Here is a 25,708-nt window from a genome sequence, read left to right on the forward strand (position 1 = left end):
TGGGCTATTTGCAGGCCATAACATTGACTGGATGAGTCTTTCTCCAAGGAATGCTTTAACAGTTTTAGCTCTTTGGCATGATGCATTGTTGTCTTGGAAAAGGACAAACATATTTTCAATTGAAGGGGTAACAAAGCTGTCTAAAATTTTAATGTAAACTTGTGCATTTATTGAAGATGTAACCACAGGCATATTCCCAGTGCCTTTGCCTGACATGCAGCTCCATATGATCAAGGACTGAGGCAATTTTGATATTTTCTTAAGACAGTAATCTTTGTAAATCTCACTGGAACAGCACTAAAGAAAAGTTGCAGCATCATCACCTTGTCCAACGCAGATTCTTGACTCTTGACACCTTGTCCAATGCAGATTCTTAACTCTTGACAAGGAGATGATCCTGGAACTTTTTTTTGGGTGCTGTTCCAGTGAGATTTACAAAGATGACTGCCTGAAGAAAACGTCAAAATTCCCTGTGGTTAAATCTTTAATAAAGTGTTATAAAAGATCTTATTTGTTTTAAATTGTTCAGGTTGAATTTCACAGTAATACACATTCTTTTAACATGGCTTTTAAAAGAAAGTGTGGAATCGAGTGTCACTCCAAGGTACTTGAATTCAGTGACAATTTGTAGTTCCTGTCCTCCCGAAAATACACCTAAATGTTTGATGTCCATAGGTTTTCTTTGTAAACATCATACAAACAGTTTGGGTTGTGTTTAGTAGAAGGCAAGATTTGTTGAGCCAATCATTTATAGGAAGTTAGGAACCATGTGAGAGCAGAAGCTGCGTCTTGAGTATTTTTTGCACTAGTGAAGATGACGGCATCATCAGCTTACATTTGAAATTCAACGTTAACACATGAGTTTGGCAAGTCACTAATATACAAAGAAAATAACAGTGTGCCAAGTATTGAATCCTGAGGCAGGCTAACAGGGACATCTAAAAAAGGTTGATTTGACACTCTTAATGGAGAGAGACTGTTTCCTGAGTTCTAAATAAGATTTTATCCACTGAATCGCATCCAATAAAAAAATTAAAATGAGTTAATTCAGACAGAAGAATTTCATGATTTACAGTGTCAAATGCTTTTCTCATATCAAGAAAATACTGCACCAAAACAAGGTTTGGTGTCCAACATGCGTTTGATGTTTTCTATAAAAAGACAGTTTGCAAACTCTGTTGAATGATTTTCCCGGAAACCAAATTGCATTGGATGCAAAAGAGAGCTATCTTTATTTAGATGTTCATTTATAATTTTTGCTACCCATTTCTCAGCGACTTTAGAAATCACGGGGAGAATACTTATTAATATTACTTACATAGTCAAAACAAGTCAAAATGAGGCTCAGTAGCGTGTGGGGCGTCCGCGTGCCTCTATGAGCTCCCACCAATGCCTGGGCATGCTTCTGATGAGGTGGCGAATGTTCTCCTGAGGGAGCTCCTGCCAGATCTGGACCAGGGCAAGCCGGACAGGGCCAAGTCCTTAAACCCTCAACAGGATCGGTATCTACTTCTTTGTTCAAGGAGAAACAGGATGATCACTGCTAGAGCCTTACAAAATGACCTCCAGCAGACCACTGGTGTGAATGTTTCTGACCAAACAATAAGAAACGGGCTCCATGAGGATGGCCTGAGGGTCTGACATCCTCTAGTGAGCCCTGTGCTCACTGCCAATCACCTTAGAGCTCAACTGGCATTTGCTGTAGACCACCAGAATATGCAACTACACCACTGGCTCTGTGCTCTTCACCGATGCGATGAAAGAGAACGTTATGTTGCCTGCAACTTCATTCAGCATGACCGATGTGGTGATGGGTCAGTGATGTTCAGGGAAGGCATATTCCAGGAAGGACGCACAGACCTCCACAGGTTAGGTAATGGCACCCAGACTGCTATTAGGTATCCATCCATCCATCTTCAACTGCTTATTTGGAATCGGGTCGCAGGGGCAGCAGTTTCAGCAAGGATCCCCAAACTTCCCTTTCCCTGGCCACATCAACTAGCTCTGACTAGGGTATTCCGAGGTGCTCCCAAGCCAGTGTCAAAATATAATCCCTCCACCTGATTCTGGGCCTGCCCCGAGGTCTCCTCCCAGCTGGACGTGTCAGGAACACCTCCCTCGGGAGCCGCCCTGGTGGCATCCGCAACAGATGCCCGAATCCCCTCAACTATCTCCTTTCTACGTGAAGGAGCAGCGGCTCAACTCTGAGCCTCTCGTGAATATCAACTTGAATTCTTAAGTGAGACACCAGCTATCCGCCTGACAAAGCCCATTTCGGCTGCTTGTACCCGTCCTTTCGGTCAGGACCCCTCGTTCATGACCATAGGCTGGGGTAGGAACGAAGGTCGAACGGTAGAGAGCTTTGCCTCTCGGCTCAGCTTCCTCTTTGTCGCAAGAGTACGACAAAGCGACTGCAATACCGCTCCTGCTCCCCCAATTCTCCTTCCAGTCTCACACTACATGTTTCCCTCACTTGTAAATAAGACCCCGAGATACTTGAACTCCTGCTCTTGAGGCAGGACCTCATTCCCTACCCGGAGAAGGCAATACACCAATTTCCTGCAGAGAACCATGGCCTCAGATTTGGAGGTGCAGATCGTCATCCCCGCCACTTCACACTCGGCTGGAAACCTGTCTAGGATAAGGTGATGGTTCCTTGGAGAGGCTGCTATTAGGTATCGGGATGAAATTCATGGACCCATTGTCATAAGCTATGCATGTTCAGCGGGACCTGGGGTCCTCCTCGTCCACGACAATGCTCAACCTCATGTGGCTGAAGTATACAAGCAGTTCCTGAAGGAAGAAGGAATTAATAACATTGATTGGCCCCCATGTTCGCCTGACCTAAATCCAACAAAACACCTTATGGGACATTATGTTTCGGCCCATCTGGCAGGCCCAGGTTGCTCCTCAGACTGTCAGGAGCTCAGTGATGCCCTGGCCCAGATATAGGAGGAGATGCCTCAGTAGAACATCCGCAACCTCATCAGAAGCATGCCCAGGAGTTGTAGGGACATCATAAAGGCACACACCATTGAGCCTCATTTTGAATTTTTTAAAGGACATTACATCAAATTTGGATCAGCTTATAGTGTGTTTTTCCACTTTCATTTTGAGTATACATAACTCCAAATCCAGACCTCCGTGGGTTGATACATTTGAATTTCATTTATAATTTTTGTGTGATTTTGTTGTCAGCACATTCAACTATGGAAAGAACAAAGTAATTACTAGGCCTGCAAGCAGGACTGAACGGGCCCTCGCAATCTAGCGCAACTCGGACGTCACGCAACTCGGACTGTGTGCAGGTCAGGGTGGTGGCAGATCCTCCTCTCTAATCATCTCATTAGAACCTAACATGCTCGAAAGTCGCCTATTTACATTCCCACACCCAAGAGATAAAAACCCCTATTGGAGAGAGTACTACAAAAAAGGAGCCACTACTGAGCTGTGCAGCCAAGCCCTTATTCAAAACCAAAATTAATCTTCTAACTGGGCCAATTCGACCAAGTGTGCCAACTATTGTGGCTCTATAAGCTCCCTGAGTCTCTGAAAAAAAATATTTCCTTTAAATGGCGAACAAAGGGTCGTCACGGCAACAGACAGAGACACGTGGACATGGGCCGTAAAAAAGTATTTTAATAGGTCTTGAAACTACAATGACCAACATGAAAAGAACTGGACATGTTTTGGAAAAACGAGTGACTTTCTATCGCCACTAGTTGGCGCTGTAGGGTTGATGCAAATGACCCCTACAAGGCCCTTCAGGGTATGACTCTCAACAAGCACGGGAAGTTTGGCGCAGATATCTTGTATATCTGCCGAGTTATGACTGTTTAAAGTTTTTGGAGAGAAAAATTGTTGACAGTCATTTTCACTTTCCTGTTTGGACCCCTCCGCTTCAACGAAACTTCAATATTTTTCATCAGGCACCTGAAGACAGGTCTTAAGGTTTCCCTTATGCAGGTTTGAGGTAGATTGATTTTTTCCCTTTAGAGGAGGAGTGTGTCCCGTAAAAAAGGGCATTTCCTGTTCCCACTAGGAGGCGCCAGGCACAAATGGTAAATTTTCAATCCAGTCCTGCTCAGGCTGGTATACCTCACACACATGCCAGATTTAAAATAGATTGAACGTTGTATGAGGGAGTTATCAGTCATTTTCCGAATTCGGTGTTTTGGCGAAAAAATGGAAGAATTTGGCGCCCCGCCCAGGTCAGGCCCATGAATGAAAACACACCATTTTTATAACTTAAGATTTCATATGCCTCATGAACAGTCTCACCAATTTTGAGAATGATCAAACTAATTCCCTAGGTGCCAAGGTGTAAAATGTGCACACTGTAAATCGATAAAAAGTTCACATTCAATCCAAAATACCCGATTTCCTGTAGGATTTGGAATGTGTGTGCAAGAGACTTTTTGGAGCAGTTTTGCACAAAGTTTTGACTCTCCAAATTTCATCACTCTATGTTAGAAAAACCTAAATGGAGAGACCTTTTTGAAAATTTCAAGGGGGCGCCACTGAGCCATTTTGTTAAATTTTTTCGTAACGTTGCAAGATTATCGAACGTTATCCAAAGCCGCATGTATGTGCAAATTTTGGTGAGTTTTTATGCATGTTCAAGCCTCCAAATGTAAACTCCTACTGTGAACCGATAAAAATTTCACATTCGATCAAAAATACCCGATTTCCTGTTGGATTTGGAATACGGGTGCAAGAGACTTTTTGGAGCAGTTTTGCACAAGGTATCGACTCCCCAAATTTCATCACTCTCTGTTAAAAAAACCTAATAGGAAACGCCTTTTTGAAAAATTCAAGGGGGCGCCACTGAGGCATTTTGCTACATTTTTTCGTAACATTGCAAGATTATCGAACGTTATCTAAAGCCGCATGTATGTGCAAATTTTTACGAGTTTTTGTGCATATTCAAGCCTCCAAATGTAAACTCCTACTGTGAACCCATGAAAATTTCACATTCGATCCAAAATACCCGATTTCCTGTTGGATTTGGAATATGGGTGCAAGAGACTTTTTGGAGCAGTTTTGCATAAGGTATCTACTCCCCAAATTTCCTTGCTCTATGTTGAAAAAACCCAATAGGAAAGGCCTTTTTTAAAACTTCTTTCTGTCGCCACTAGTTGGCACTGTAGAGTTGATGCAAATGACCCCTACAAGAACCTTCAGGGTATGACTCTCAACAAACACGGGAAGTTTGGCGCAGATATGTTGTATATCTGCCGAGTTATGACTGTTCAAAGTTTTTTGCGTGACAAATTGTTGAAGTTCATTTTCACTTTCCTGTTTGGACCCCTCCGCCTCAACGAAACCTCAATATTTTTCATCAGGCATCTGAACACAGGTCTTAAGGCTCCCCTGATGCAGGTTTGAGGTCAACAGATTTTTTTCCCTTGGAGGAGGAACCTGTCTCGTAAAAAAAGGCATTTCCTGTTCTCACTAGGGGGCGCTAGACCTAATGGGTAATATTTCAATGCACTCGTGTTAAGGGTGGGATACCGCATATACATGGCAGATATGAAAAAGATTGAAAGTTGTGTCAAGGAATTATTAGCCATTTACTGAATTCGGTGTTTTGCCGAAAAAATGGCCGACTTTGGCACCACGCCCAGGTCAGACCCGTGAATGAAAACACACCATTTTAGAAACTTAAGATCTCATATGTCTCCTGAACAGTCTCACCAATTTTGAAGATGATCCAACTAACTCCCTTGGCGAAAAGGTCTCAAATGTGCACCCTGTAAATCGATAAAAATTTCATATTTGATCCAAAATAACCGATTTCCTGTTGGGTTTGGAATATGCGTGTAAATGCTTTTTTGGAGCGGTTTTGGATAAGGTATAGACCCCCCAAATTTCATTGCTCTACGCTGACAGACCCTAATGTTATAGGCCAATTTTAAAATTTCAAGGGGGCGCCACTGAGCCATTTTGTTATATTTTTTTGCAACGTTGCAAAATTATCGAAATTTACAATTTTCCGGACGTATGTGCAAATTTTGGTGACTTTTCGTGCATGTTCAGGCCTCCAAATTGGCCGTTTTCATTTGCCCTGAAAAAAAATAAATAAATAAATAAATAAAATCCTTTGCAAAACAATAGGGCCTTCGCACGCTTAGTGCTCGGGCCCTAAATACAAATATTTCATTCATTCATATCTACATTGTGTTACTTTAGTGTTCCCTTTATTTTTTTGGAGCAGTGTTGCTAATATTACTCTTCCTTTGACTCAGATAATACAAGTTTAGATAACGCTCACTCTCTTCCAGCATTAAAAGGCATTTAGATGAAAAATAAAAATAAAACCTTTTGGATGTTTTTCAGCCCCGAGATGAGTCCGCTGAAGCCGGTGCCTCAGATTAGAATAGACATGGACCCGGACGAGGGCAACCCATTCTACTGGCGGAACCGGGGATCCGAGACGTCTCTGTAGGTCCGTCCGCCCGGACACTCCGGACCCTCGTCTTCTACTACTACAAATCACAAGCAAGCTAACTTCTTCTATGCAACTGCAGCTCTGTCTTACCGCGCATGGAGTTCCCTCCCTGCTTTTCTTTTCTATCTGTCTAAACGTTTTCTATTTTCAAAAGCATCACTTCTATCTTATGAAAACATTTTCCTGTAGCAGGAAATGTCCATTTTTTTATAGTCTACCTCTTGATTCGGACGAACGAGCGTCAACCGCCAGTGGAAAAGCTGCGCTAATGGGATTGACTAGCTAACAATCGAGATGTTTTTCTTTCATTTGTCTTTTTCGTACTAAATTTGAATCAAGGTGTTTATTTGATTTCTTCATTTTTTTTAATGATTACGTTTATGTGTGGCGGGTTTGTTTTCATGTCGGGTTTTTTCTTCAAGTACTGGCGATATTGCGTTTAAAAAATGCGATTTGTTTCTTTTTAAGTGGCTTATAAGGTCCTTTCAGATTTGAGTATTTCATATATACTCTATTTTCAGTCTGTATGCCAAAATATAGACTGGAGCATTAACGTAACGTGTGAATGAGGTATCAAATCACGCTAAAAGCATCGCATAAAATGTCATGGAGATGTCAGAAGTAGGTCAAATTTAACATTCCAACATTAGCACATTCTTATTCCAAATGTCACTTTTGAATTTAAAAAAAAAAAAAAAAGATTGGGGGGAATTTATCTTAAATTTCCACATTTTTTCACCGATTAAAATTTACCTAGGATTAAAACTTCAGAATTTGAAAATAGAACCCCGAAATAGGCTTTTTAAATGTATTTATTATTATTAAATTCTATTAATTCTTATTCTTTTTTCTTAAGGAATTCACCTAACATTTCCACATTTTTGTTTTGACCGATTCCAAATTTTAACTCAGGATTAAAATTAATATGATTGTTTTTTTTTTTGTTTTTTTTTTTTTTTAAATGAGTAATCTCAATTTTTAAATTTTTTTAACATTTCAAACTTTCATTTCAAACAAAATTTCAATTATTATTCCATAATATTCTGATTAAATATACATTACATTCATTGTGTTATAATTCCATAATTATTCCAAATTTCACTTTAGAATAAGAGCACAAATCTTATTTTTTAATATTTACTTAATTTTAATTTTCTCCACATTTTTTGACCGAATGTAAATAGAACTTCAAAAAATCAAAATATAGGCTATAGATCGTTTTTTTTTTTCTTTTTTTTTTTTTTTCTTTTTTTTTTTGTGGATGTTGTTGGAAGGATTGACCTCAAATTTCTTTTTTTTTTTTTGACAGATTCCACATTTTGATTCAGGAATTTTTAAAAAAAGAAAGTATAAATAGATTTTTTTTTTTTTTTTACAATTTCAATACAATTTTTTTTTTGGGAAAGATTCCGAATTATAATTCAAAAATTTAAAATATGGTCCTAAGTAATTTAGTTTGTTGTTTTTATGGGGGGGAGGGAGGGATTGACCTCAAATTTCCTCATTTTTTGACAGATTGAAACCATTTCAGCCTACTTAACACATTAGCCCAGCAGCCAAAGTAACAATTTTGATGCTATTGTTAGTCCACTTTTTTTTTTTAATCAGCCAAAAGATATATGATAACAATCAATGAATTTATGATTCACAAACAGGCAGAAAAACATGTTTTATTTTTATGGTTTGTTTGGTTGAAATTTGATTAACTTTTATGGGTGACTTTATAGATTAAGTACTGTAGAAATGATATTTTTTCAAATGAAATGTATATTGGAAATAAAAAGTTATTAAATGGAAAAGTGCCTTTGTGTTGTACATTCATTTAATTTCATTATTAAAAAAAAAAAAAAAAAAAAAAACACTGACTATGGAGCGTTGGGTTTTTGGTACGGCTTAATGCTTGAAAGCACAGCTCTCTCTTGTGGTCATGATATTGTATTACAGAAGAAAAGCGCTCTTCATTTAGTTGGATGACAGAAAAATCTATTTCACATTTGATTGTCATTTTTTCACCTGTAAAATGGCAACTTTCATCCTTAAAAATTATATATTTTAAGAATACAGTGATATTAATCATTTTGATCTATTGATATTGCAAGATTGAAGTTGTAATATTACAAGATGTTGGATGTTGAAAAGATCGTGTGTCAAAGCGTTCGTATGTCGAGGTACTATTGTACGGTAATACTCTGCAGCTGCAAAGTGCGACTGCTATCACTAGCTGCCTCGCAGCCCGCTGGGAGGCCGCAACGCTGGCCTCTACAGGGTTAAAGGGGCCGCACGTTGTTACGGACATTATTACATTATATAGCTCAATATTTAGTCATGTGTTTGCATGTTTGGTACCAGTGCTGCTACTTCGGGAGAATGTTGCTGCTTAAGAAAAACTAATATGAATCAAAATAAACGCACACAAAAAATATATATATTTGAAACTCACCTGGAGGAAGTGAAACTGAGTTGTGTAGCAGAAAGTGAATAAGCGCCAAGAAAACTGTAGGCTCCCTCGTTTGAGTAAGGGCACACAGATACACAGTAATAGCAACAATGCAGGTTTAAAGCTGGCTATAAGCATCATTTATTTGCTAAATGCCAAACCTAAAATTAGCGTTGTAGTGTGTGTGCCCTGTTGTAATGTCACCAAGCAGGATTATTCATATTGTTGTTGTTGTTTTTTTTTTTTTTTACCACTTGCAGCCTCAAGTATGTATCGAAAGGAAAGAATAGGAAAATTAAAGTCTTTTGTTGACCCTTGGTAGTTTGAATAGGTTGCTAATTATTTAAATATAATAAATGATACAGCTGCTGTTTTTTCTTTCTTTTATAAATTCACATTTTTCTAACGAGGCAGCCGGGTTGGCAGTTACATACGCTGCAAAAAGTGCCTTTTATTTCCCCTCTGAGCACCTGCCCCTCTAAATTGTCTGTGCATGCCACTGGATGGATGGATGGATGGATGGATGGATGGATGGATGGATGGATGGATGGATGGATGGATGGATGGATGGATGGATGGATGGATGGATGGATAATACGAGAATAAAGTTGTAATATTACGAGAATGATGTAATATTACGAGAAAAGTCATAGCATCACGAGATTAAAGTTGCAATATTACAGAGATTTATATCCAGGGCCTTGAGTTTGACATTCACTCACCTATTTTTATAAAATAAATACATGAATTAAAATGACATTACACACACGTCCGTTCCAGCTAATTGTCACAAAAGCTCCCAGCCATCTAGCCAGCCAGTGATCTTGACAGAGTTAAGGGCATCTTCTACGGTTGCGCAATCAGGAACATTCCCTTCTGCCTAATTGGTCAACGAGCTGAAGCAATTTCACACGCTGACGTCAAAGCGCATATTTGTTGCCAGAAGCATGACCTGGATGTTGGAGCCTTTGGCCACTGGGGACTCTCATACAAAGCATAGTGCATCAACAATATGCATCATTTTGAAGACCTTATTTTTCCCATTTTCATGTTCACTCACCCCCATTTGTGGCATTATGTTGCCAGTTAACTATTTTTAGATAAAAATAGTGCTTTGTTGACTTTTAAAGACTTTTCGGAGATAAAGAAGATGTGAGTAAAAGGGCTTCATTTAGATTGAGGTCTCAAACTCAATTTATTGGGAGGCCGCTGGAAATAGTCTGGTTACGTCTGGGCTGTATCAAGGAGTCCCAAAAAACTTTTGGTAAAACGTCCTTTTACACAAATACTGACAAAAGTATTGGTAGTGATACAGCACTAAAATGACATCATCAGGGAGTAATGAGAAGAAATGTGCTGATGCTGCGCAATAACACTTTTCGAAATCCAACTGATCCTCGCCCTGCCCAAGATGCCGCCGTGAAAAAAAGGTCACTTGGTAGACGGTCAGTCATGTGGTGCGTAATTGATCTGTCTGCTTTGAATTCCAACAAGTAGTAATAGACGTCCGATCCATGTGAAGTTTGCCACTTTGACAAATTTTTTTGGCTCTCAATACAAGATGTTGACCGATATACTGGGCCAATATAAGGACTTTTTTCCCAGCATCTGCAGTCAGCCGATTAACAAAAAATAAGAAATAATAATAAATAAATAAAAATAAGTCGATAATAAATAAATAAATAAATAAAAATAAAAAATAGTGGGGCGTAGAGCGATGCCAGGGGTGACACATGTGACCTCGGGGAACATGCTTTTTTTGTTTGTTTTTTTTTGCCGTATTTGAATAAAGTGTACTTGCGCATCCTCTTAGTGGGTGGCAGTTGCGCTCTCATTTTCGGAATGCGCGCAGTATTTTTGAAGTAAGCAAGTGCACACGGGAAAGAGATATGAAGAGCTGTGCGCTGTTTTCGAAAGCCGTTTTCCGACCTTTTTTTCGGCACAACACCAGACACACGCAGCGACCCACTGTCTTCTCCGGTTCTCATGTGTCCGCCCGAGAAGTGCCATTTTCTGCTTGGGATCGTCACGACGACTGCCCTCACCTACGGTTCTCCCTCGGCCGCCGAGAATGCGCTTTTTTTCAGGCCGTTCGCCTTTTGGCTTTGACTTTTAATACAGTGGGAGATGACGAAAGACTACTGTTTATGTGTGTAAAAATGCACTGTAAAAAATTGCTGTAAATTTACGGCCAATTTTGAACACTAAAATACCGTTTTTGTGTTAAACAGTTTATTACTGTAGTTAGCAATGCATTGTGGGTTACCAGCATTAAAGCAACAAGACAAATGCTGTAAACAGTATGTTAATGTTTCAATTACATGACACTACCGTATTTTTGGGAAACTGAGTTTTGACTGGAAATTTGGAGCATGGTCAGAAATCTGACATCTTTTACATTGTGGCAATATGGACTATGTTTTTTGCCAATTTAAATTAAAATAACTAGACACCGCAAATAATTTGCCATCAAATCCTGGAGGACATAATTAGCCTTAATTTGGATGTTGGAGACTCTTCAGAGGATGACTTTAGATGACTTAGATGACTGTTCCTCAGTGCTTGTTCTTCAACTTATATTGGGATTTATGTGTACCAATTTATAAACGGTGAGTTAATTAAGTCTTACTCATATTACCTAAATTATTGTATATTAAACTAAAGTTCTGAGGATTGCTGGATAGCGATATATAATAATGATGTTAATTCCTCTGGAGTGCCAGTAGAGGGCAGTTTTCTATCAATTTAGCAAAAGATGCAGCTGAGTGAATTTTTTGGGCAAATAAATAAAAGGTGTTTGCCAGTGAGCGGTTAAAAAGGCAAAATCCAAGTGTCGCATACGTATCCAACACTGGAGTTACAATACGATAATATTTATTTGTAATTATTTCTCTATTTTTATTATTATTTATTTTATAAATTTATTATGTTTATGTTTTGATTGTTAGTAGTTTTAAATTTTGATGTTGCAAATGTTAGCTAAAGGCATTAGCGTTAGCTGTAGCGGATGATGTATGGGAGTTGAGCCTCAGACTACAACACAATCACATCGACGCAAACACCAGACTGGATGTTTTGTTGGCCTACAGGCTATATTATTATATTATCTGACGTCGCTTCCATTCTATTCTACTCATATGTTATATGTTTCTTGTGTTATCCCCACTCTAATCTAAACTGGCCCTTCTCCAAAAATTGAAGTATTCCATCACCCTGAAGGCTGATCTATGCTTGTGTGTAGCAGTGACGGCGGACCTACGCCATTAACGCAGATCCAATTATGACCCTACGCCAAGGGTGGGCAAACCGGTCCTTGAGGGCCGCAGTGAGTCCTGGTCTTTGTTTCAACTGATTCAGCACAGACAGTTTAACCAATGAGGTTTCAGTGGAAACAAAAAGCACCTGACTGCAATCAACTGATTGCACTTGTAAGAAACCAGATTGGTGAAAGGCTGTCCTCATGATTGGTATGAACAAAAACCCGCACTCACTGCGGCCCTTTCCGGAATACTTTGCCCACCCCTGCCCTACGCCATAGCCTGACGTGCACCTCCAAAAAGTCCTGACTACACATCACGTCAACGTGCTTGACGTGAACGTCGAAGGACTGTGATTGGTCTGCTCAGAACATTGTTTCCGGTTCAGCACAACAACAACACCATTTTCAAACATTCACAAACGACTTCTGTGTCGCCTACGCTTCAACATTTGTATTGACAACATTTGTTGTTTAATATTAATCAGCTGCAGCTGCAAATGCACACGTTTCATCTCCATTGCCATTGCTCTCAATGGAAAATAAAGGAATTCGTCAAGAGTCCTCCAAAACCACACAAAGACAAAGCCACACCAATCTAGTGGTATAGTGGTGAATTACTGTGGAAACGTCACTGGCTGCGACAAACTTTGCCCCCACATCACACATGAGACTAATATTTACATTTGGAGTAAATTAGACAGGTGCTTTTTTGCTTCAATTTTTTTTTCTTTTTACAAACTCTTACTTCTTCATATTGAAGAACCCATGCGAAGAATGGGAGTATTATGGACAATGTAAAGTCAAACCCTGATAAAACATCAACAAAAAAGCATTGAGCAGACAACCAGGGCGTGAACTGGAAAATCACCGGCATGCAAGCACTATGGAAACGATGTACAGCTGGAAGAGATTGGCCAATCAACCCATGTGCAACCCAGAGCTATAAAAGCAGAAAAGGAAGATGGCAGCCTGGTTTGGCTATTGACGCTTGCAGTCCTGTGCAGCTGGAGACGTTGGTAAAAGATAACCAGGGAGGCAGCCGGTAAGCAGCAGAATTAAAAGACGAAATGTGCCAGCAGCGGCCATTAGCACAAGGCTTGACTCATCGGTGGAAATGTTTGGACAATTGTAGTATATTGTTTAGGGTTTTTTTGGGATTTGTCCTTGACCGATCACCACTTCTGACCCAGCCTGTCCTGCCTGACCCGACTACTCCAGAGTTCCTGCCCAATCAACTTGCTCAGCCTGTTCTGCTTGACCAGACTATGCCAGCACTCCATTGAGCTCAACCTGTCCTGCTTGACCCGATTACGGCAGATCTCCAGCCTGTTCAGCCTGACCTACACGACCTGACTGCACCATCTCTAGTTCCTGTCCGTTTTCACTGCCTGCCAACACGATGAAATAAAACCTGTTCTGTTTCGCCCCTGACATCAGTATTTTTTTCTGTACTAGACTGAAATATATGCATTCATAGACTGTAATTTTCCCAAATACCGTTAAAACACAGTATATCGTTAAAAACGCAGCATACTGCAGCTCCTCAGTTGACTGCTCTTTACTGTAAATTCTGGTAATACAGGAATATACAGTTTTTCCTGGATTAGACTACTACTGTTAAATATTTTTACATTACCAAGACTGTAAAATAAGTCTGGTAATGGCAATCCTGCTGACGGACTTTTACTGTATTTTCTATAAATACAGGACTCAACCGTTTTTCTGGTTTACGGACTATTACTGTGAAACATTTTTACATTACCAAGACTGTTAAATAACAATCTGGTAATGGCAATCCTGCTGACAGACTTTTACTGTATTTTCTATAAATACAGCAGTCAACAGTTTTTCTGGATAACGGACTATTACTGTGAAGCATTTTTACATTACCAAGACTGTAAAATAACAGTATATAAATGGCAACCCTGCTGCCAGCTCTTTACCGTTATTTTACACTGAAATTTTTTACAGTGAGATTATAGCAGACAGCCGGAAGCCAAATCAAATAAGACGCCACTTAAATACATTAGACTCCAATCTCATTGATAAGCCGCTTGATTATTTTTCATCGAAAACGTGCCGAATATTGCCAACAATCGTCCCGCTTTGTCAGTGTTGTATCAGTAAACCAGTGAGCACTGTTAGCATGCGCAGTGCAAAATAACCCCACACCATTGCAAAGGAGGTGATACTGTGAGTGGCGAAAATAAAAACTGTCCTTCTGTCCAAAGACATTTTTCTCCTTCTATTCAGTTTTGTTTTTTCTGTCAAATTTTTTGGCATATTCAATTGAATTTGTTTTTATTTACTGATTTTATTAAAATTTATTTTTCAGTATCAAATGGTCAAAAATGTACCTTGAGTGTATTTTTACAGTTTTGGATGTGACTTTCTTTTAAATTCAGGCAAATTGTTGCGCGCTGTCTTTTCTGTTACAAACAAAACAATGTTAATAAAGTTATACTTTATTATAAGTTGATCTGTTACTTTTTTTTCTTCAATAGAAAAAAAGGACACAATGTTAGACTGAGGCGTACTTAAAATTGTAATTTTATAGACAAATGATACTATTTACAGTGGCGGCAGAGAGTTTGGGGGGGCGCGAAACATTTACGTCTTCCTTGGGGGGGCGTAACAGAAAATAATTGAGAAGCACTGCATTAGGGAATATGCAATGTTGCTTTAGCCTTTTACGTTTTTTCTCAATTGCTTTGATACGTTTCTCAGATCAGAATAGAAATTCTCAAAACTACTTGTTCAATACTCACAACGTCGCACACGTAGCAAAACAACATTGATTACCTGCAAAAGCCAGTTTTCTGTGCAAAATACTTCGTCTATCGCTCAAAATTATAAGTTCTGTGTCAATGAACATGCCAGTGCTTTCAGAATGGCGAGTCTTTGTTACATTTTGTACAGACAAGAGAGTCAAATGTCTTAGTCATGCTCTCAATTGAACAGTTACTCTGGTGGAAGGCTCTGATGCTAAAGATGATTTACGTAAGTTTTGATGAAAATTGCAAGTTACACCTTTGTGTGTGGGAGATTGATTGCAAGAGACTGGACAAGATTCAGTTTACACTTTTACTGTTTTTACAATGTCTTGACTGACCATGTCATTGCAATACAGAAAGCAAAGACAGGACTGAGTATAACAAAGAAATATGACATAAAAGTAAAATTAGAAATGTGAACATAAGACAATTGGCACAACTAAACTGCTGTCAGGATTATTCACCCAGTCTTTTAACACATCTTGGCGTTCCTCTCTGTCTGGCCACAAATTTTCATCCACGTCACAACGGATGTCCTCTCTTGCTATACAGCGTGGAGAGAATCTTCTTGAATGCCTTACCCAGCCTCTGCAGGCATCTGCTGGGATGTCACTGCATGCTGCATTAATGACATCCAGGAGAGTCATCTGATTGTGAGGCTGGTGATCATACACTTGCCATCTCCATTTGGATAAAATTCTTCTATGAGATTGAGGAATGGGGAGTATAGTGGTAGGAACTTCATTTACCATTCTGTTCTCGGTTGCAAACCCTTCCCTGATTATGTTGTCGTTGTGGAAACTCACTTTTTCCCAAACTATTAAAAATTTAGGCAGGTTAAAATAAGTTTGGTAAAATAAGTAATGAAAATGCTCAGAAATAAGCACACACATGTTGACATATTCTGACAACAAGTTCATCTATTTTGCATGTGAAGGCTAATGAAATAAAGTAACGACTAGATGTTGCGGGTGGTGAGACTATTGATTAGAGACCCATGAGAATCCATTTTGACCATCATGGCAGATGCAACGTATAATGTAGGAAAGAGCAGAAAATTGTACAAAATCCTTTGCATGGATGCACAAAAACATCTGCCACTTGCTCAAAGGAACGAGAACCTGTTTTTTTTTATATGCACTAGTGATGCAATGTTGTGAAGATTGAACTAGTACTAGTAGTTTTGAGAATTGCAAGTCTTATCTGAGAAACTTACCTAAGCAATTGAGAAAAAACTGCAATGTGTTCACAGAGTGATTCTTAGACTCTAATTGTAACTTGTAGCGTTAGCATAGCAGTCACGTTAGAGTGAGTATAATAACCAAAAGCATGTTTATTTTACAGTATATTTCACGCGGTGTTTTATGCTCCTGAATGAAATGGACCGCTTGGATGTGTGTGAAAGCGATCGTTTTATATATTCAGTTTTTGAATCCCGCGCCATGAAAATGAGTGACAATGCGACAATGCGAATGTGACGTCAACCGGGTCAGCGTCTCACAATACAGCATTGCTTTATTGTATGCAGATGGACTGCGGATTAAGCTGATTTTGCGGATTAATTTGTTTATTTTTCGCATCACGGCAGCCAAACGGATGCAGAAAATTGTTGCTGCACCAGGGAGAGGCGTGTGAGCCTATTTGGGTTTCAAAAGGTTCCCGTTCACCGCAGATATTGGCCAAAACAAGGCTTACTACTATGTGACCATATGACTTATAAGTAAACATTGTATTTTTTATTTATCAAATACTGGGATCATGGCACACATTTTAATACGGAGGTGGCTTGCATTTTGTGGCTGATTGTCCACCAAAATGCCACTTGGCCGACGACCGGCGGCTTGTCGCACCCCACCTGTCGGGAGAGCGCGATACTCGGCTTATTGCCCTCTTCGTGTGCCCGGTGTTTTTTCAACCCTGTCAGAAATAGCAACTTTGTGTTTAAAATAGCCGAGAATACAGCGATTTCAAAGTAAACACTACAAACTTTCTTTAAATAAAGGACTATTTACTTACATTTGATCATGGACAGACATGTAGAAAAGTTCTCCACAGACACATCCTGCCATGTTAGCTGCACAACAACTACAAGCTGCTCTCTGTTTACGTCTTCGCCGTGTAGTAAAGCATTATTTTACGCCATCGTGTTGACCATTGGGCAGCTTTGCGCTCCTCCGACGTACTCTCCAGCAGCTTCCACGGCGAGCTCTCCTGTCCATAGCAGGGGAACGAGCTGTAACTTGCTTGCCGCCGGGCGGGTTGCCGATCAGCAAAGACAATCGCGTGACATGATCTGGGCTAGTTTTGTGTGATTTTTTGCTTCGAAAAGCGAAAATAAGACTTTGAGACGTCACTCGGTTCGGGTTAGCATGTCGGCTAGCTGTCACGCCTCTTGGTTTGTTTACATTCTCCGAAGCCGGGGCAGGGAAATGACAAAAGCCTGATTAACTACGGTGGCATAAAATATCGTTCAGGAGGAGCGACAGTAAAGGTGAAGTCGACAGTTTTGACCATTATGGAGTAATTTTGCCATGTCGTACTGAATAAATGCATTTTTATAATTTCATATTCCATTTAGTAAAAGACTGTTATTTGTTATGACCATACCATTTATTTAGCAATTGGTGAAAAATACTTTGATCGGCCTCAAATATTGGCTTTGGATATCGACCATTGGCTGAATTTTTTTTTATATCGGCATTGGCATTTGAAAATCTCATATTGGTTGACGACTACCCGATGCCGACACCCAGCTATGCCGATACAGTATCAATACTATGTTTTTTTAAAGAAAATAGTTTTTTTTTTATGCTAAATTACTGAATTCTCACTTCAATGTAGAGTAATTACTATCATGCTTTGGTCAGACACTGCTTAACTCAATGGCTGCTATTGATGGCGCTTGAAAACCAATCTATTTGAAGTGAAAATGAATGTTCATTCCAATGGGGGAACAAATGTGAACAGGGCCAAGGTGCGATGTGCATAGACGGGACCCCCTCCGAGTAGACCATCCAATGGGGGTGGGGGTGTAGGGGGGTGGTAATCATGGACAATTATTCTAGTGGACACTTTCAATCATCCGGTGTTTGTGTGTCAGACAGACAAGCAGCTGGCAGAAACATGATCTTACCTTTCTGTTTGACCCTTTCCTTGCCCAACCATGTCAACTTCACGCCCGCAAGTGGTCCCCTCAGAGGCCCAGGTGCCCCCCCGATGTTCATTCGCTTCCGTCTTAAATGGATTGGGGGTCTACAACCAACATGTAGAACAAACTCAGATAAAAAGCTTGAAAAAAATAATGAATTAGTTCAAAAGTGCAACTCTTTCGTATTCAGAAACACTAAAAGAAATGAATAAAAACATTGTGGTGGTCAGTAAATGTTACTTTTATAGAGCCAGTGCAGGGAAATATATATGGAATCACTCCATTCTGAGGAAATAAATATGGAATCATGAGAAACAAAGACATAACAATCAAAACACATCTGTAGTATTTAGTAGCACCACCTCTGGCTTTTATGACAGCTTGCAGTCTCTGAGGCATGGACTTAATGAGTATCCTTCATCAATTTGGTGCCAACTCTCTTCGATTGCAGTTGCCAGATCATCCTTGCAGGTCGGAGCCTTGCTGTGGACTGCCACAGAGCTAAAACTGTTAAAGCATTCCTTGGAGAAAGACTCATCCAGTCAATGTCATGGCCTGCAAATAGCCCAAATCTCAACCCTATTTAAAACCTGTGGTGGAAATGGGGGGAAAAAATGGTCCACAGCAAGACTCCGACCTGCAAGGATGATGGGCTGCAGGAGGAGGGATGGGATGCGCCCCCCCCCCCTTCCCTCTCCGGGTTGGCTGGGTGGGGGCTGTGGCCCTGGGTTGGCGCCTGCGCGGCGTCTCTGCTCATCTGCGTGGCTGTCGCGTGTTTGGTGGGGCTCGCGTACAGCTGGATGTGATTGGGCGGCTCGGGTCGAGGGTTCCGGTGCCGGGGCTGGTGTTGGGGCGACATAGGGTCGGTTGCCAACAGGCTTACACTCACAAGAGGGTCACACGATTACTGGGTCCTAGATCACAGAACTGATTTGTGTACATTCTACCCCTCCCAATCACTTAGCTTATAGACTTCCCCACTCCTCTCCCCTTCTTTCCCTGGTCTCTGGTCAACAGGCCCCCCCACATGGTTTCAACCGGAAATACATCTAACTGACGATGGCACCAACATATTAATAGTTAGTGTAGGCGTTCAATGTATTTCTTGTTGTTGTTTGTGTTTCTTTTTTTCTCTTATGTTTCTTTTCTTCTGTTCACCCATAACCCCTTCCTGTTCGCTGCTTTGTCAGAATAAACGAGATATGTTGAATGATCAAAATAGGAGTAAGTCATACTTTCAATGTGAAACATTAAAACTGTTCAGACCAACCGGACAATTAGACTTCCATTCTCCGTGTCAAAGAGCTGAACAGGGCAGGGTTTAAAAAAAAAAAAAAAAAAAGAACTAAAAAAAAAAAAGCATGTAAAAACCTTTTATTGCCTCCCACAATGTGTGTGTCTGTTTAGGCAATCACTGTGGATCCATTGACATAGGTGGAGATTCAAGGGAATCTGGAATTCACAAGAGGTGCCCAAACCCGCATGTATACTAATGCTGCTGCTGCCATTAAAGGCAGTGCAAGTTAGGGTTCAGTGCCTTACCCAAGGGCACTTTGACAATGGACAGTCGTAGCCGGGAATCGAGCCGCTGACTCTTCTGTCCCAGGAAAACTCCAGCTATCACTGTGCCACAGCAGCCCCAACCCCCTACCTATATGGCTAGCATTGAACATTCGTTCAATCACTGCTTGCGCTCCCACTTTCTCCGATACCAATTTTTGGCTCCTAATACCCATTCAGACTCCCCGTTAAGTCAATGCAGTTCTGATACCATGCCTTTTGAAAAAGTTTTTTTTAATATTAAATCTAAATTACTGCATGCTAACTTCAATGTAAAGTAATTGCTATCATGCTTTGGTCAGACACTGTTTAACCAAAAGGCTGCTATTGATGGCGTTAGATGTCCAATCCGTTTGAAGTGAAAATTAGCATTCATTTGCTCTCGTCTCAAATGGATTGGATGTCCACAAGTACATACTCACTTAGCATGAAAAGACCTTTCAATTCCCCTACCAAAATGGCTGGCATTGAACATTCGTTCATTCACTGCTAGCCCTCCCACTTCCACTGATGCCATATTTTGGCTCCCAATTCCAACACCCAGCTATGCCCTTACAGTACCGATACGATACATGAAAAAATAGACGTTTTTGTCTTTTAATACAAAATTACTGCATGTTTACTTCAATGTAAAGTAATTGCTATCATGGTTCGGCCAGACACTGCTTAACCCAATGGCTGCCATTGACGTTGCTAGACGTTCAGTGCATTTGAAGTGGGAACGGACGTTCAATCGCTGCCAGCCTCCTGCTTCAGATGGATCGGACGTCTACTGGTGATAAAGTCACTTTGCATGAAAAGACTGTCATCGCCCCTACCAACATGGCCGCTGTGAGGCCATTTTGGTAGTCAATGCATTGGCATTAAAATGAAGTCATAACGACTGGTAGCCTCAATTGATTTTTAAAAGATTTGATTAATGTCAACGCAACTGCTATCTACTCAATGGCTGCCATTGACAGCCCTATACATCTAATCCATTCGAAATGGGAGGACTGGCCACAATCGCGGCCACGTCCCACCATCAATGGATTGGACATCTACTAGCTATAAACTGACGGAGCATGACGAGACCTTTCATTGCCCTTACTAAAATGGCCTCAGGGCGGCCATGTTGGTAGGGGCAACCTTCCTGTCAAAGTCAATGCATTAGCAATAAAATGAAGTCATAACGAGTTTCAACCAATTTTTAAAATATTATTTGATTAATGTCAAAACATCTGCTATTTACTCATTGGGTGCTATTAACGGTGCTAAATTTCTAATCCAATTGACCTCCTGCTTCAAATGTATAAGACGTCTACCAGCCACTCATTGGTGGCAGGGTGCATCTTGGCCAGAGGAAGAGCAAATTAATTTTTCAAACTCTTTGGCTTCCATTGACAGGGCTAGACGTCCAATCCATTTAACGTGAGAGGACCGTCTACTCGTGATAAACTAATTTCAATTCACAGCAGAAGGATGATATGACGCCACGCAATTGGGTGTATAGCGTTGTCAAATAAGCGTAAGCTGCTGTTCACGTCGCCTCAGAAATGAGCCCTTTAAAGCGGGGGACGCGCTGGCCTCCAAATGGAAGTAGCGCTGCTTTCATTTCTGCTCCCATTAACGACCTGCGAGCACATAGATAAGAATCCATTCCGCTGCAATGTAAGCTATGAGCAATGCTCTCTTTGCTACAACGTCCAGCCTTTGTTTTTTGAGCGCGACTGATTGAAGCCGTTCCTCGATTGGACACGTGTCTTCAAATGGTCTCTTTTTGGCGGTAATCAAAAAGACGTCCCAGAGTTTGGCAGCCGCATTAGCACCTTAAGCACAGAATTAAGCCAGTAAATAAAAAGGAAGGGTGTTTGTACAGATTTCATCATCACACATCACATAACAATAGGACCTTAGCAGCGATAGATAAGGCTGTTATTTTACTCTTGCTTTATTTTATTTTTTTTCACAGAAAAAAATATTTTTGCTCTTGCTTTATTATTATTTTTTCACAGAAAAAAATATTCCAAGCAAACAGTTTGTTTACAGTTTGTTACATTTTATGTGTAGTGTTCGGGCAAGTGTCCTCTTAAACACTCGGACACCTTTTTTGAAATTTAAAACAGTACATTTTCTTTTGTTTTAAATTTGCTTTAAAAATTGTTAGGTTTTGTGTTGGTTTCCCCCTAGTGTGTCCCCGTGATTGCCTATTAATTTCACCTGTTGTACCTTCTCCTAGTTTATCTCTGAACTTGCATCCTTCTGTGCTCACCTGTTCCTCGTTGTCTCGTTACCCCTTGTCTGCATGTGTGTATATAAGCTCCCAGTTTCTTTTCATTCCTTGTTGCGTCATTGTCAATGCCCATGTGCTCGTCAATGTCTATGTCAATGTCAATTTCAAGTCTTGTCCAAGCACTCAAGTGCCTCCCGCGCCAACTCCCCGCACTCATGTGCCTCTCGCGCCGACTCCCCGCACTCAAGTGCCTCCCGCGCCGACTCCCCGCACTCAAGTGCCTCCCGCGCCGACCGCTCCTGTTTACTCCTGCGGCTCCGCTGCTGTCCCGCCGGCAGACTCCGACGACGACTCAGTTCCTTGTCCACCCGACTCCGACTCAGTTCCTGGTCCGCCCGACTCCAAAGACGACTCAGTTCCTGGTCCGCCCGACTCCGACGACGACTGCGTGCCTGACTCTCCTCACGAGGACGACGACGTTGCTCCCCACTTCCTGCCACGGCTTGGCAGCATAAACGGCAGAGTTCTACCTTGCCCGGGGCGCCCGCCTGATCAACCTGTGCGGTCGCCCAACGTCTGGCGCCCCGGACGCCCACCTGATCGACCCGTGCGCTCGCCCCATGTCTGGCGTCCTGGACGCCCGCCTGACTAGCCCTGACGGGCTGGTGTTGCTCCCTCCTCTCAGCATCCTTCTTCTCTCAGTGTTTGGGACCTTGTTTTCTTCGGGACGTCTGGGATCCGTCCCTTGGGGGGGGGGGGGGGGGGGGTACTGTTAGGTTTTATGTTGGTTTCCTCCTAGTGTGTCCCCGTGATTGCCTATTAATTTCACCTGTTGTGCCTTCTCCTAGTTTATCTCTGAACTTGCATCCTCCTGTGCTCACCTGTTCCTCGTTGTCTCGTTACCCCTTGTCTGCGTGTGTGTATATAAGCTCCCAGTTTTTCATTCCTTGTTGCGTCATTGTAAATGCCCATGTGCTCGTCAATGTCTATGTCACTAGCCACGTTTACATGCTGACTTTTATTCATACCGATTCAAATCATTCCGAATGGAAATTTCAGATCAGCTGTTTACATGTCACTTCATCTATTCCGATCCAGTGTTTACATGTGTCTGCCTTTATTCCGAAAGGACGTTTGACAACTGCCGTCTGACAAGCGCAGATTAATCAAAACAAAGCATCACGTTGCAAAACATGGAGAACGATCGTCAGAGTGCTGCTGTTTTAACTTTAACCCACTTGTTGTGTTTGTGGGGTCGTATCCGCTTCTGCTGTTTTGCTCTTTTGCCTTGTAGTAGCCGATTGTCAGCGTTTTCCACCGGTTTCTAATCTGGTCAACGCTCCGGTCTATTCCGGCTTCGTGTAACCTCTCGTGAACTTTTTTAAATAGTTCACTGTTCCTCGTTTTACGCCCGTCTAAGCGAGCAATTATATTCAATTCTTTTAAAGTTTGAATTAAATACAATCTTTCCGCCGGACTCCAATTAGGTGCGCTGTGCTTGGAAGCCATGTTGCAAGTGATGTTACTTACGTCACCAAGTGACGTCACCACGTCAGTACGGAGCATGTGCAGAAAGAACGCAACCAGAAACCATTCCGCTTCCCTGTTTACATGATATAATTTTACTTCTAATCGGTTTGGGAAAAGGAATATTCCACCCCTGTGAATCGGAATGAAATTCCATTCAGTTTGGGCCTGTTCATTCCGAATGAGGTGTTTATATGGAACACATTTATTCGGTTTGAACATCTAAACCGATTGTAATTGGAATATTTGGCTCCATGTAAACGTGGCAAATGTCAATTTCAAGTCTTGTCCAAGCCCTCGTGTACCAGTCCCTCCGATTAAGTTTTGGTTTGACCTTGCCTTTTTGATCACCAGTCCTTTTGGTTGTACTTTATTCTTTTGGTTAGTAGTTATTAAAACGTTTTTTGAGTTCACCGCCACCTGCCTTGCTGCTTTTTGTTTCCCTGCAATTGGGTCCACACCATCTGCCTTCCTTGCGTTTCCCTGACAAAAATATATTAAAAAAGAAATAAACGTAAATGTTCTCTTTTATTGTTTATTTAATTTTCATTTTAATCTTTTATTTATTTACGATTAGAAAGGAAAAATAGTACACATTATTTTTTTTAATTACATTTATTTGTTTAAAACAAAAACAATGCAAAAGAACAGTACTCCCCGATTTTTGGAAATTTTTAACGAAAAACGAGCAGAATGCATGTGATTTACTGGCTTAAAAGGTATGAGAAGAAGCCTGCCGATTGGTGCAAAATGCCACCCCATTTTGCATTAAATATTTTTCCCTAATTCCAATATGTCAACTTAACAATGCTAATATTTCTGTCCGTATAGCTACTAAAAAGTCAACCTGCTTTCTTGTGTCTCCATTTTTTGAAAAAGCATCAGCCTTGATTTTTAATTGGCCTATCGCTTTTCATTTTGACGGCATTTCCACATCAAAAGAGCTCACCACCTGCTTGGAATCGGCAATAAAAAATTCCTCTGCCTCAGCATCGTCCATAGGTTACCTTATTCGACCATTCTGTTCATACTTATTAAAGCGCCACATGGTACAATAGAATAATCCCATATTCAATCTCATATGATGGGTTTCCCGTGTCACTTTATTTAATGGAATTATAAAAGAAAAGAAAATAAATTAAAAATATCTATTTCTATAACACAAGGCATGCGAGCAGCACAACGTATGGCAACTGAACATGAATAATAAATAATAAATATAATAAATAATAAATAACATGCTATATGGTCGGCCGTGTGAACGGCTAACTGAATAAAAATAAACCATGGCCAGTATTTCATATAAATAGAAAAGCAGGAGGCAAATCTCAGCTAAGGAGTAGCACTCCACCCTATCTTTCAAAGTTGCACTTTAAAATAAAGCCGACTCTCCTTGGCAGTCTATGCTCGCGAGTGCACTCCAACATCAAACACCTGCGAGTTTTCAGCTAGAGAAGAAAGAAGGACTTGCTGCATGTACTCTATTTTGGATATTCTCAAAATACATGAGACAATATTTCTAAAATGAACTACAACGGCTTCATTACAATTTACTGGCAAGAATAAGTCTGGAATTAATTCATGACATTAATCAACCTCGATACAAGAATGAATTTATTTCACTATAACACTTTCGCTACAGAAAGTAACAACATCACGATCGCCGGGTGATTTTTACCCGACATCAATAACCCCACAAAAAGTACTTAGGATAAAAATAGACCAAAATATGGTAAATTATGACAACTTAGAGTGGATTTCTTTTATTTCCAACTGTGGTAACAAAATGAAAACAATGCAATTGGAGGACCCTAAAAAAAGGCTCCAAAATTACTGAGGGTGTCGATGGTCCGGGACACCACCAGTGTTGTTAATCCTACTTAAAAAAAAAGTAATTAATTATAGTTACAAATTACTTGTCCCAAAAAGTAATTGTGTTAGTAACTCAGTTACCTGAATGTAAGAGTAATTAGTTACTTGGCAAAGTAACTGGTGATGATTTTCATGTATTGTTTTGTTTTTTTCCTCAAAAAAAAAAAACAACAACAACTTCACACTATGTGAAGTGTAAAAGGTTTTTGGGACAATTGGCCCTAGCCCAATTTTTTACCCTAATTTGCCCTTTACCCTGAATCAACCGTTAAAAGTTGTTAAAATTGCTCCCATTTTTGCATTAGTTCCCTTCTGTCTACTTTTGACATGTGGACGTTTTAAAACTGTTTCATCATTCAAAGATAAATTCAAGTCAAGATTTTGCCGATTTAGGAGTATTTTAGATAAAAAGTTACTTAGGTTCGCTAGGACGGTCCTCTACAATAGAGCCTTCCTAAGAAGTCTACT

General features: G+C 40.5%; 1 protein-coding gene across 5 annotated transcripts in view; it reads left to right on the forward strand.

Moving 5' to 3' along the window:
• The window catches only part of slc4a4a (solute carrier family 4 member 4a), a 118,410-nt gene extending 110,160 nt beyond the window's left edge, over nt 1–8,250 (forward strand). For all 5 annotated transcript variants that reach the window (XM_057832342.1, XM_057832339.1, XM_057832338.1 and 2 more), the window contains one exon: nt 6,340–8,250. Coding sequence is in view for 2 of the 5 variants with exons in the window: in XM_057832338.1 (XP_057688321.1) it covers nt 6,340–6,448 (109 nt within the window). In the remaining 3 variants the exon portion in view is untranslated. The remainder of the gene's footprint in view (nt 1–6,339) is intronic.
• The last annotated feature ends 17,458 nt before the right edge of the window (nt 8,251–25,708 follow it).

Source organism: Corythoichthys intestinalis, chromosome 3, assembly GCF_030265065.1.
Source record: "Corythoichthys intestinalis isolate RoL2023-P3 chromosome 3, ASM3026506v1, whole genome shotgun sequence".
Classification (NCBI taxonomy): Eukaryota; Metazoa; Chordata; class Actinopteri; order Syngnathiformes; family Syngnathidae; genus Corythoichthys; species Corythoichthys intestinalis.